Here is a 14,476-nt window from a genome sequence, read left to right as displayed (position 1 = left end):
TTTTGAGATTCATCTATGTTGTGCTGTTCATTCCTTTTTACACCAAATAGTATAACAAGGTACGGATATACCACAATTTGTATATCTGTTCACCTCTTTGGCTATTACACATAAAACTGCTTTGAATATTCATATACAAGTAAATGTAGAGACATATACTTTCACTTATCTTGGAGAAATCCATAGGAATTGAATGACTGAATCATATATTAGGCGTATGTTTAACTTTTTAAAAACTGCCAAAATGTTTTCAAAGTGGATGTATTATCATATGATCCAATAATTCCACTTCTGGGTATTTATCCAAAAGAAATGAAAACACTAACGGGAAAAGAAATCTGCACCTCCATGTTCAATGCAGCATTATTTACAACAGCCCAGACATGGAAACAACCTAAGTGTCCACTGATGGATGAATGAATAAAGAAAATGTGGTCCATATATATAACTGAATATTATTCAGCCATAAAAATAAAGAAAATCTTGCCATGTGCCACAACATGGATGGACCCTAAGGGCATACTGCTAAATGAAATAAGTCTGACAGAGAAAGACAAATATTGTATGATCTCACACGTGGAATCTAAAAACAACAACAACAAAATCTGAACTCATACAGAGAACAGATTGGTGGTTGCCGGAGGCAGGGGTGGGTGGTTGGGGGTGAGCGAAATGGGTGAAAGTAGTCAAAAGGTACAAAGCCCACATGCCCTGTATTGTATATTGAAAAGTTGCTGAGAGTAAATCTTAAAAGTTCTCACCTCAAGAAAAATAAATTGTTATGTGTGGTGGTGGATATTAACTAGATTTACTGTGGTGATCATTTCACAAAATATACATATATTGAATCATTATGTTGTACACCTGAAACTAATATAATGTTATACGCCAACCAACTCTCAATTAAAAATAATTTAAAAATAAACCTTTAGGGACTTCCCTGGTGGTCCAGTGGCTACGAATCCGCCTTCCAATGCAGAGGACACGCGTTCGATCCCTGGTCGGGGAACTAAGATCCCACGTGCCACAGGGCAACTAAGCCCACGGGCCGCAACTACTAAGCCCGTGTACTCTAGAGCCCACATGCCACAACTAGAGAGCCTGCATGCCTCAGCTACTGAGCCCATGAGCTCTGGAGCCCGTATGCCACAACTAGAGAAGCCCACACACCGCAACGAAAACACCGTGCATGCCACAAAGGTCCCACGTGCCGCAACTAAGACCCAATGCAGCCAAATAAATTTTAAAAAATTTTTTTAATTAAAAAAGAAAAAAATCTTTAAAAAGAAAGGAGGGGCCTTCCCTGGTGGCTCAGTGGATAAGATTCCATGTTCCCAATGCTTGGGGCCCAGGTTCGATCCCTGGTCAGGGAACTAGATCCCACATGTATGCCACAACTAAAGAGCCAGCGAGCCGCAACTAAGGAGCCAGTGAGCCACAACTAAGACCCAGTGCAACCACATAAATAAATATTTTTTTAAGTTTAAAAAAATAAATAAAATAAAAAGAAAGTGGATGTAATATTTCACATTTCCACCAGCCCTGTTTTAGACTTGCCATTCATTCACATCCTTGACAACGCTTGGCATAGTCAATCTTTTCAACTTTAGCTGTTCTAATAAGTGTAGTGATTTCCCTAATGACGAATAATGTTGAGCATCTTTTCATGTGTTTGACATCTGTATGTCTTCTTTAAAAAAGTGTTGGCTCTAACCTTTGGCCCATATTTTTATTTGGTTGTTTACAATAGTCACCCCTTATCCTTGGAGGATATGTTACAACGCCTCCAGTGGAGGCCTGAAACCACAGATAGCACCAAACCCTGTAAATACTATTTTCTTCCTCTACATACTTACCTATGATAAAGTTTTATTTATAAATTAGGCACGTTAAGAGACTACCCAAATGGCCTGCATCACTACTCTTGCACTTTGGGGCCATTATTAAATAAAATAAGGATTACTCAAACACAAGCACTGTGATACCACCAACAGCCAATCTGATAACCAAGATGGCTACTAAGTGATTAACAGGCAGGTAGTATACGCAGCGTGGATATGCTAAACAAAGGGATGTTTCATATCCCAGGCAGGATGAAGCTGAACAACATGAGATTTCACCACACTATTCAGAATGGCATGTAGTTTAAAACTGTAAGTTGTTTATTTATGGAATTTTCCATTTGATATTTTCAGACATGGCTGACCAAGGGTAACTGAAACCACAGAAAGCAAAACCGCGAATAAGGGGGGGATTACTATACTTATTATTGAGTTTTGAAAGTTTTTTATATCTTCTATATACAAATCACTTACCAGATATGATTTGCAAATATTTTTTCCCAGTCTGCAGCTAATACTGTTGTTCTTTAAAAAATATCTTTCAAGAAGCATAAGTTTATAATTTTGAGGAAGTCCCATTAATCATTTTTTTCCTCTGGTATCATACCTAAGAAATTTTGCCTAATCCAAGGTCATAAAGATTTTATCTCATTTTTTATTCTGTAAACTTTATACTTTTAGGTTTTACATTTAGGTCTGTAATCCAGTTTTGAGTTATTTTTTTACATAGTGCAAGGTATGGATCAAAGGTCTTTCTTTGTACATGGATATCTAACTTTTCATATGTTTAAAAGATTATCATTTCTCCACTGAATTATCTTTGAATATCTGTCAAAATTCAGTTGTTCATAGAACTGTAGTCTTATTTCTAGACTCACTATTCTGCTCCACTGATCTACTTGATGCCAATATCACACTTTGATTATTGTAGCTTTATAAGTCTGGAAATCAGGTGTTGTTAGTCCTCCAACTTTGGTCTTTTTCAAAGTTGTTTTAGATTTTCTAGGGTCTTTGCATTTATAGATGAATTTTAGCTTTTCTCTTCTTTTTTATCTTTTTTATTGAAGTATAGTTGATTTACAATGTTTCAGGTGTACAACAAAGTGATTCAGTTATACAGACAGATTCTTTTGCAGATTCTTTTCCATTATAGCTTTTTTTTAAAGATTTATTTATTATTTGTTTGTTTGTTTTTGGCTGCGTCGGGTCTTAGTTGCGGCATGCGGGATCTTTGTTGAGGTATGCGGGCTTCTCGAAGTTGTGGTATGCGGGTTTTCTCTTCTCTAGTTGTGGCACGCAGGCTCCAGGGCCTGTGGGCTCTGTAGTTTTGCAGCACGTAGGCTCTCTAAGTTGAGGCGCATGAGCTCATTAGTTGTGGCGCGTGGGCTTAGTTGCCCCGTGGCATGTGGGAACATAGTTCCCTAACCAGGGATCGAACCCACATCCCCTGCACTGCAGGAAGATTCTTTACCACTGGACCACCAGGGAAGTCCCTCCAGATGAATTTTAGAATCAGCTTTTCAATTTGGGATTTTGGTCAGTTTAGAAAGAAATTTAACAATATCAAATTCTTCCAACATATAAAAAGGTTTATTTCTGCATTTCTTTAGCTCTTCTTTAATTTCTCTCAGGAATGTTCTGTAATTTCTGTACACAAGTTTTGCGTATTTTTGATGCTATTATAAATAGCAGTTTTTTTTAATTTCAATTTTATACTGTTTACTGTCAGTATATAAAAATATAATTGATTTTTGCATATTGAGCTTGTATTCTGCAACCTTGCTAAACTCACTCATTAATTCTAATGAATAAGTCTTTTCTAGACTTCTATATAAACAATCATATTACCTACAAATATAGTTTCACTTCTTCTTTTCCAGTTTGGATAGCTTGCCTTTCTTTCTCTTGCCTGACTACACTGGCTAGAACCCCTAATAAAATGCTGAATAAAAGTGGTAAGAGTGAACATATCTTTTTTTTCCAATTTTTTATTGTGATAAAATATACACAACATAAAACTTACTATCTTAACAATTTTTACAAGTACAATTCAGTGGAATTAAGGACATTCATTTGTTGTGCAAATATCACCATCATTCATCAGCAGAATTCTTTTCATCTTGTAAAACTGAAACTGTACACCCATTAAGGATAGCTCCCCATTCCTCCATCTCTCCAGTCCCTGACAACCACCATTCTACTTTCTATCTCTATGATTCTGACTACTCTAAGTACCTCATATAAGTGGAATCATACAGTATTTGTCTTTTTATGACTGGCTTATTTCACTTAGCTTTAATTTACTCAAGGTTCTTCCATGTTGTAACATATCAGAATTGCCTTTCCTTTTTTTTTTAAAGATTATGTTTTTCTATGTGGACTATTTTCAAAGCCTGTATTGAATTTGTTACAATATTGCTTTTGTTTTACGTATTGGTTTTTTGGCCAGGAGGCATGTCCCATCTTAGCTCCCCGACCAGGGATCAAACCCACATCCCCTGCATTGGAAGGCAAAGTCTTAACCACTGGACCACCAGGGAAGTCTCTGCCTTGCTTTTTTTTTTTTTTGCTTTTAAATATTTATTTTGGCTGCACCAGGTCTTAGTTACAGCACGCGGGATCTTTGTTGTGGCATGCTTAGTTGCGGCACACATGATCTTTTTTAGTTGTGGCATGCGGGCTCTTAGTTGCAGCATGCAGACTTCTTAGTTGCACCATGCAGACTCTTACTTGCGGCATGCATGTGGGATCTAGTTCCCGGGCCAGGGATCACACCTGGGCCCCCTGCATTGGGAGCACAGAGTCTTACCCACTGGACCACCAGGGAAGTCCTCCCTGCCTTGCTTTTTAAGGCAGTATAATATTTCACTGTATGTATATGTGACATTTTATTTATCCATTCATCTGTTGATGGACAACTGAGCTGCTTCTATGTTTAAGCTATTGTGAATAATGCTACAATGAACATGGCCGTACAAATATCACTTCAAGACCCTGTTTTCAATTCTTATGAGTATATACCCAAAAGTGTAATTGCTGGATCACACGGTAATTCCATTTTTAACTTTTTGAGGAACTGCAACACAGTTTCCCACAGCAGCTATACCATTTTCATGCCTGTCTTTTTTCCTAATCTTAGGGAGACAACATTCAGTCTTTCACAAGTAAGTATAAAATTAGCTGTGACTTCTTCATAGATGTTCTTTATCATGTTGAGGAAGCTCCCTTCTATTCCTAGTCTGCTGAGATTTTTTTTTTTTTTTTTGCGGTACGCTGGCCTCTCACTGTTGTGGCCTCTCCCGTTGCGGAGCACAGGCTCCGGACGTGCAGGCTCAGCGGCCATGGCTCACGCGCCCAGCCGCTCCGCGGCATGTGGGATCTTCCCAGACCAGGGCACGAACCCGTGTCCCCTGCATCGGCAGGTGGACTCTCAACCACTGCGCCACCAGGGAAGCCCTGCTGAGATTTTTTAATCAGGACTTTAAATGCTTTTTCAGCATCTACTAAGATGATCATATAGTTTTCTTTTTCGGTTTGTTAGTATGATGAATTACATTGATTCATTTTCTAATGTTAAACCAACAATGCACTCCTGTAATAAATTCCTATTTGGTCATGATGTATTTCTTCCTTAAATATACTGTTGGATTCAATTTTCTAAAATAATGTTCAGAATTTCTGCATTTACGTTAATGAGGGATATTGCTCTGAAGTTTTCTTTCATTGTAATGTCCTTTCCTGGTTTTGGTATTAGAGTAATGTGGGCCTCATAGACTGGGTTGGGAAGCATTCTTCCTCTTCAGTGTTCTGGAAGAGTTTGTGTAGAACTGGTACATACATATCAATTATCCCAGAGCTCAATGATCCTCTTTTCTTTCTTTTTCCCAAGTTCTTTTTTCTTTCTGTTTCATTTTGGATAGTTTCCATTGCTTTATCTTCAAGTTCACTAACCTTTTTTTTTTAAATATAAATTTATTTATTTTGTTTATTTTTGGCTGCATTGGGTCTTCATTGCTGCACACAGGCTTTCCCTAGTTGTGGCGAACGGGAGCTACTCTTCATTGCAGTGAATGGGCTTCTCATTTCGGTGGCTTCTCTTGTTGCAGAGCACAGGCTCTAGGCACGTGGGCTTCAGTAGTTGTGGCACGTGGGCTAGCAGTTGTGGCTCACGCGTTCTAGAGCACAGGCTCAGCAGTTGTGGCGCATGGGCTTAGTTGCTCCGCAGCATGTGGGATGCTTCCGGACCAGGGCTCGAACCTGTGTCCCCTGCACTGACAGGCAGATTCTTAACCACTGCGCCACCAGGGAAGCCCCTCACTAACCTTTTCTTTTGCAATGTCTGATCTGCCATTAGTCCTACGCACTGTATTTTTCATCTTAGACATTGTAGTTTTCACTTCTATAAGTTCAATTTGAATCTTTTTTTATATCTTCCATGTCTCTATTTTTGGGAACATCAGGAATATAGTTATATTAACTGCCTTAATGTCCTTCTCTACTAATTCTACTGGGTCAGTTCAAGGTCAGTTTTGACTGGCTGATCTTTCTTCTCTTCATGGTTTGTATTTTCCTGCTTCCATGTATGCCTGATAATCTTTGAATGGCAGACAATGTGAACTTTTTGGCAGCGATGAATATTTTGTATTCCTATAAATATTCTCAAGCTTTGTTCAATAATGACATGAAATACTTGGAAATAGTTTATTCTTTTGGATCTTGCCTTTAAAACTTTTTAGTTGGGACCAGACCACATTTAGTTTAGGGTTAAATATTCCCCATTAGTAAAATAAGACCTTTCTGAGTACTCTACCCAATACCCCACAAAGTATGAGGCTTTTCAGTCTGGATAGTTGGAAGATACTATTCCCGGCTCTGTGTGAGCACCAGGCACTGTTCTAATCCCCTCAGATGGTTCTTTCTCTGGCTTCAGGAAGCTTTCCCACATGCATGCACCACAGTATTGTGCTGAATACTCTGAGGGGACTGTCCATAGATCTCTGGGTTTCTCTCTGTATAGCTTTCTCGTTTTTGTTATTCTGTCCTACAAACTCTAGCCACGCTGTACTCCCTGGACTCGTCCATCTCAACCCTGGGAATCCACTGCATTCTACTCCCTATAATACCATCTAGAAACTCTCTCAAATTGGAGTAATCATTGAGCTCATCTCATTTGTTTTCCATTCACTGTTGGTCCTTCATTGCCTAAAGAAGACATTATTAGTGATTTTTGTCTTTTTTTGTTTTGTTGGTTATTTTGAGGAGAAGGTAAATCCAGGCCCTGTTATTCCAACTTCACCAAAAGTCCAGTAGAGCTGCTTTTAAGCTTAGTTTTGTTTTTTTGTAATATTCTAAAATTCCCTATAATGTATATAATATATAATGGCTTTCTTTTTAAGTCTGTTTGGAATTCCCTGAGCTTCCTGCAGCTAATGATCAGCATCTTTGAACATTTCTTGAAATTTCTCAGTTATTATCTCCTAAACTACCACTTTGGCTCTGTTCTATTAAGTCTTCTGAAATGCTAATTAAATCAAAATAATAGGCTGACAAAATTTGAATGATTTCTTTTCCTTCTAAGTTCCTGAATTTTTTCAATGCATTCATTATTTTCAATAAAAATGTGCTGAGCACCTACTATGTGTCAGACACTGTACTAAGCAACGCAGAAACAAAAATAAATAAGAAATTAAACCTGTCCTCTACAATATTTGGATACTGAAGCCTGGAAGAAGAGAGAAGGCAGACATTTATAACACAGTGTATAAGGTTTTCTGATCAAGCCACTGTGGGAACACCAAGAAAGTGTACCTATAACACAGACTTGTTAGGAAGGTCAAGTAAAAGAGTATTTCTCAGAGAAGATATCTTAGAGATAAGTAAGAATTTATATAGAATTAACATTATAACTTTGAAAAGAAAAAATTAAATAGCTAACATACTAATGAATTTTAAAAAGAAAATATTCTACTTATACTATGTCTATATGAAATGTTCTAATAAAAATCACTGAAAACTTATGAATTCCCAAAGGCTAAACCTTAAAAGGCCCTGCATGATCTGGGCTTCTCCAGCTTCATCTCATATCATTTTCCTCCTGGCTCTCTTTGCTCCAATCATGCTCTTTCAGCTCCTCATATGCTATGTCCTTTCATAACTTAGAGACCTTCATACTGCTTTTTTGTGTAAAATGCTCTCATCTCACCCTTCTATGCCACTCAACCTCTACTTCAAGGTTCAACAAATGTCACTTTCTCAAAGAAACTACCCCTCCTCTAAATTAAGTAAAATATCCTTGTACACTTCCTTAGCACCACAATTGCCCCTTTAATAAAACTCATCTTACTTAAATCCTTATTCAATGTATGCCTTCACCAATACTTTAGAAACTCTGAGGACAAGAACCATGACTATCTTATTCACCACGCGCTAGACCTAACACATAAGAACTCAATAAATATTGGTTGGACTAACTGATTGTACCTTTAAACTTAGGAATCAACATACTTTAGGATAAGCAAACTGGTCTCTGAGAAGGTTCCCCTCCTGATCACCTAAGATAAGAAAGGCAATCACAGCTTTCAACGCTATCATTTCAGTTACTACTATATGACTAGACAAATACTTGATTTTTACTTTCATTAATAAAAAATATTTGATATAGTTTTACCACTCAATAAATAAATAAAATATTTTGTAAAAAGACTTACCAAAATGTTTTTCTTATGTCGTTTCTCTTTTATATGTTTATGAGCTCCCTGGATGTTTTCAATGTGAATTAAGCAAAGTTTGCACAGATATCGGCAATTGGTATATTCTGGTGAGCGCTAAAAAAAAAGTTGAAAACAGTTTTTCAGAAAACAAAAAAAAAGTAAAATTTTTACTATATATGTGAAGGATACAACTATGTAAATATATGAGACAAAAATAAGCAGTGAACGAATACTTTTTAATAAACAATTCAGTACTCATATACCCAAGAGATAGCTGTCCTTTTCAAAATAGTCATCATAGGAGATAATATACTAATTTCAAATGATATCATGATAATCCTAAATATGTCTGATACTTATCTAATATAGTCTTCAGAATCCAATGTAAGATAAGAAAGGCAGTATTATTATTTAGTCTTATTCCAACACTGTCTCAAAAACTGGTTTAAAAATTTCAGTCTTTTTGATTACCATAAAAAATAAAATTCACCCGAAATTGGGAATTTCAGAAGAATGAATTGCAAATATGGAAGACAATTCCAAAATCTGAGTTTTGAAAACACTCTACTCAATTACAATCAAATGAGAATAAATGGATAACCTCTTGAGTTAACTACTCTGAAGGGAAAAACAATTACGACACATGAAAAGTATCAGTCACAATACTTAAATCATACTATATATATATATTCTTGAAATAAGAAAAAATTAATAATCCCAAAGTACCTGTTATATGCTAGGCACTATGCTAGATGTTTGACATATAATTTGTCATTTTAACTCCCCTAATAATCCAATTAGATTGGTATTACCTTCATTTTATAGATGTGATAAAAAAAGCTCGTAGAGCTTGCAACTTTCACAAGGATACAACAATATTACATGGTAGATGCTGAATTTAATTTCATGTATATCTGAATCCAAAGCCAAGACTCCACCCATAAGATGATACAAAAAAAATTTACAAAAACACAATACGAGGAACCAAGATGGCGGAGTAGAAGGACATGCTCTCACTCCGTCTTGTGAGAACACCAGAATCACAACTAACTACTGGACAGTCATCGACAGGAAGACACTGGAACTCACCAAAAAAGATACCCCACATCCAAAGACAAAGGAGAAGCCACAATGCGACCATAGGAGGGGCGCAATCACAGTAAAATCAAATCCCATAACTGCTGGGTGGGTGACTCACAGACTGGACAACATTTATACCACAGAAGTCCACCCACTACAGTGAAGGTTCTGAGCCCCACATCAGGCTTCCCAACCTGGGGGTCCGGCAACGGGAGGAGGAATTCCTAGAGAATCAGACTTTGAAGGCTAGTGGGATATGACTGCAGGACTTCAACAGGACTGGGAGAAACAGAGACTCCACTCCTAGAGGGCACACACAAAGTAGTGTGCACGTCGGGACTCAGGGGAAGGAGGAGTGACCCCATAGAGACTGAACCAGACCCACCTGCTAGTGTTGGAGCAACTCCTGCAGAGGCAGGGGTTGGCTGTGCCTCACCGTGGGGACAAGGACACTGGCAGCATAACTTCTGGGAAGTACTCCTTGGCATGAGCCTTCCCAGAGTCTGTCATTGGCCCCACCAAAGAGCCCAGGTAGGCTCCAGTGTTGGGTTGCCTCAGGCCAAACAACAAACAGGGAACAAACCCAGCCCCACCCATCAACAGTCAAGCGGATTGAAGCTTTACTGAGCTCTGCCCACCAGAGCAACAGTCTGCTCTACCCACCACCAGTCCCTGCCATCAGGAAACTTAAACAAGCCTCTTAGATAACCTCATCCACCAGAGGGCAGACAGCAGAAGCAAGAAGAACTACAATCCTGCAGCCTGTGGAATGAAAACCACATTCACAGAAAGATAGACAAGATGAAAAGGCAGAGGGCTATGTACCAGATGAAGGAACAAGATAAAACCACAGAAAAACTACTAAATGAAGTGGAGATAGGCAACCTTCCAGAAAAAGAATTCAGAATAACGATAGAAGATGATCCAGGACCTCGGAAAAAGAATGGAAGCAAAGATAGAGAAGATGCAAATGTTTAACAAAGACCTAGAAGAATTAAAGAACAAACAAACAGAGATGAACAATAGAATGACTGAAATGAATACTACACTAGAAGGAATCAATAGCAGAATAACTGAGGCAGAAGAATGGATAAGTGACCTGGAAGACAGAATGGTGGAATTCAATGCTGTGGAACAGAGTAAAGAAAAAAGAATGAAAAGAAATGAAGACAGCCTAAGAGACCTCTGGGACAACATTAAATGCAACAACATTCACATTACAGGGGTCCCAGAAGGAGAAGAGAGAGAGAAAGGACCAGAGAAAATACCTGAAGAAATTATAGTCGAAAACTTCCCTAACATGGGAAAAGAAATAGCCACCCAAGTCCAGGAAGCGCAGTGAGTCCCATACAGGATAAACGCAAGGAGAAACACGCAGAGACACAGAGTAATCAAACTGGCAAAAATTAAAGACAAAGAAAAATTATTGAAAGCAGCAAGGGAAAACAGTAAATAACATACAAGGGAACTCCCATAACATTAACAGCTGATTTCTCAGCAGAAACTCTACAAGCCAGAAGGGAGTGGCATGATATACTTAAAGTGATGAAAGGGAAGAAACTACAACAAGATTACTCTACCCAGCAAGGATCTCATTCAGATTTGACGGAGAAATCAAAAGCTTTAAAGACAAGCAAAAGCTAAGAGAATTCAGCACCACCAAACCAGCTCTACAACAAATGCTAAAGGAATTTCTCTAAGTGGGAAACACAAGAGAAGAAAAGGACCTACAAAAACAAACGCAAAACAATTAAGAAAATGGTCATGGGAACATACATATCGATAATTACCTTAAACATGAATGGATTAAATGCTCCAACCAAAAGACACAGACTTGCTGAATGGATACAAAAACAAGACCCATATATATGTTGTCTACAAGAAACCCACTTCAGACCTAGGGACACATACAGACTGAAGTGAGGGGACGGAAAAAGATATTCCATGCAAACGGAAATCAAAAGAAAGCTGGAGTAGCAATACTCATATCAGATAAAATAGACTTTAAAATAAAGAATGTTACAACAGACAAGGAAGGACACTACATAACGATCAAGGGATCAATCCAAGAAGAAGATAAAACAGTTATAAATATATATGCACTCAACATAGGAGCACCTCAATACATAAGGCAACCGCTAACATCTATAAAAGAGAAAATCGACAGTAACACAATAATAGTGGGGGACTTTAACACCTCACTTACACCAATGGACAGATCATCCAAAATGAAAATAAATAAGGAAACAGAAGCTTTAAATGACACAAAAGACCAAATAGATTTAACTGATATTTATAGGACATTCCATCCAAAAACAACAGATTACACTTTCTTCTCAAGTGCACACGGAACATTCTCCAGGATAGAACACATCTTGGGTCACAAATCAAGCCTCGGTAAATTTAAGAAAATAGAAATCATATCAAGCATCTTTTCTGACCACAACACTATGAGATTAGAAATGAATTACAGAGAAAAAAACGTAAAAAACACAAACACATGAAGGCTAAGCAATACGTTACTAAATAACCAAGAGATCACTGAAGAAATCAAAGAAGAAATCAAAAAATACCTAGAGACAAATGACAATGAAAACATGATGATCCAAAACCTATGGGATGCAGCAAAGGCAGTTCTAAGAGGGAAGTTTATAGCTATACAAGCCTACATCAAGAAATAAAAAAAATCTCAAATGAACAATCTAACCTTACACCTAAAGGAACTGGAGAAAGAAGAACAAACAAAACCCAAAGTTAGCAGAAGGAAAGAAATCATACAGATCAGAGCAGAAATAAATGAAATAGAAACAAAGAAAACAATAGCAAAGATCAATAAAACTAAAAGCTGGTTCTTTGAGAAGATAAACAAAATTGATAAACCATTAGCCAGACTCATCAAGAAAAAGAGGGAGAGGACTCAAATCGATAAAATTAGAAATGAAAAAGGAGAAGTTACAACACACACCACAGAAATACAAAGCATCCTAAGCGACTACTACAAGCAACTCTATGCCAACAAAATGGACAACCTGTAAGAAATGGACAAATTCTCAGAAAGGTATAACCTCCCAAGACTGAACCAGGAAGAAATAGAATATATGAACAGACCAATCACAAGTAATGAAATTGAAACTGTGATTAAAAATCTTCCAACAAACAGAAGTCCAGGACCAGATGGCTTCACAGGTGAATTCTATCAAACATTTAGAGAAGAGCTAACACCCATCTTTCTCAAACTCTTCCAAAAAATTGCAGAGGAAGGAACTCATTCTATGAGGCCACCATCACCCCGAAACCAAAATCAGACCAAGATACTAAAAAATAAAGAAAATTACAGACCAATATCACTGATGAATATAGATGCAAAAATCCCCAACAAAATCTAGCAAACAGAATCCAACAACACATTAAAATAATCATACACCATGATCAAGTGGGATTTATCCCAGGGATGCAAGGATTCTTTAATATATGCAAATCAATCGATGTGATAGACCATATTAACAAATTGAAGAATAAAAACCATATGATCATCTCAAAAGATGCAGAAAAGGCTTTTGACAAAATTCAACACCCATTTATGATAAAAACTCTCCAGAAAGTGGGCATAGCGGGAACCTACCTCAATATAATAAAGGCCATATATGACAAACCCACAGCAAACATCATTATGCATGGTGAAAAACTGAAAGCATTCCCTCTAGGATCAGGAACAAGACAAGGATGTCCACCCTCACCACTATTATTCAACATAGTTTTGGAATTTTTAGCCACTGCAATCAGAGAAGAAAAAGAAATAAAAGGAATCCCAATTGGAAAAGAAGAAGTAAAACTGTCACTGTTTGCAGATGACATGATACTATACATAGAGAATTCTAAAGATGCCACCGGAAAACTACTAGAGCTAATCAATGAATATGGTAAAGTAGCAGGATACAAAATTAATGCACAGAAATCTCTTGCATTCCTATACACTAATGATGAAAAATCTGAAAGAGAAATTAAGGAAACACTCCCATTTACCATTGCAACAAAAAGAATAAAATATCTAGCAATAACCTACCTAGGGAGACAAAAGACCTGTATGCAGAAAATTATAAGACACTGATGAAGAAATTAAAGATGATACCAACAGATGGAGAGATAAACCATGTTCTTGAATTAGAAGAATCAATATTGTGAAAATGACTATAGTACCCAAAGCAATCTACAGACTCAATGCAATCCCTATCAAATTAACAATGGCATTTTTTACGGAGCTAGAACAAAAAATCTTAAAATTTGTATGGAGACACAAAAGACCCCGAATAGCCAAAGCCGTCTTGAAAAATAAAAACGGAGCTGGAGGAATCAGACTCCCTGACTTCAGACTATACTAAAAAGCTACAGTAATCAAGACAATATGGTACTGGCACAAAAACAGAAACATAGATCAGTGGAACAATATAGAAAGCCCAGAGGTAAACCCACGCACCTATGGTCAACTAATCTATGACAAAGGAGGCAAGGATATACAATGGAGAAAAGACAGCCCTTCAATAAGTGGTGCTGGGAAAACTGGACAGCTACGTGTAAAAGAATGAAATTAGAACACTCCCTAACACCATACACAAAAATAAACTCAAAATGGATTCGAGACCTAAATGTTAAGACTGGACACTATAAAACTCTTAGAGGAAAACATAGGAAGAACACTCTGACATAAATCACAGCAAGATCTTTTTTGATCCACCTCCTAGAGTAGTGGAAATAAAACTAAAAATAAACAAATGGGGCCTAATGAAACTTCAAAGCTTTTGCACAGCAAAGGAAACCATAAACAAGACCAAAAGACAACCCTCAGAA

General features: G+C 37.4%; 1 protein-coding gene across 10 annotated transcripts in view; it reads right to left on the bottom strand.

The window, feature by feature from the left end:
- TUT4 (terminal uridylyl transferase 4) overlaps positions 1 to 14,476 on the bottom strand; it is a 142,878-nt gene that overhangs the window by 86,703 nt on the left and 41,699 nt on the right. For all 10 annotated transcript variants that reach the window (XM_029227459.1, XM_029227456.1, XM_029227452.1 and 7 more), the window contains exon 4: positions 8,549 to 8,665. In XM_029227459.1, coding sequence (XP_029083292.1) covers positions 8,549 to 8,665 — 117 coding nt within the window. The remainder of the gene's footprint in view (positions 1 to 8,548; positions 8,666 to 14,476) is intronic.

This window comes from Monodon monoceros, unplaced genomic scaffold, assembly GCF_005190385.1.
Source record: "Monodon monoceros isolate NGI ecotype Baffin Bay Population unplaced genomic scaffold, NGI_Narwhal_1 Super_Scaffold_18, whole genome shotgun sequence".
NCBI classification, from domain to species: Eukaryota; Metazoa; Chordata; class Mammalia; order Artiodactyla; family Monodontidae; genus Monodon; species Monodon monoceros.
This window is presented reverse-complemented; position numbering and strand designations above follow the sequence as displayed.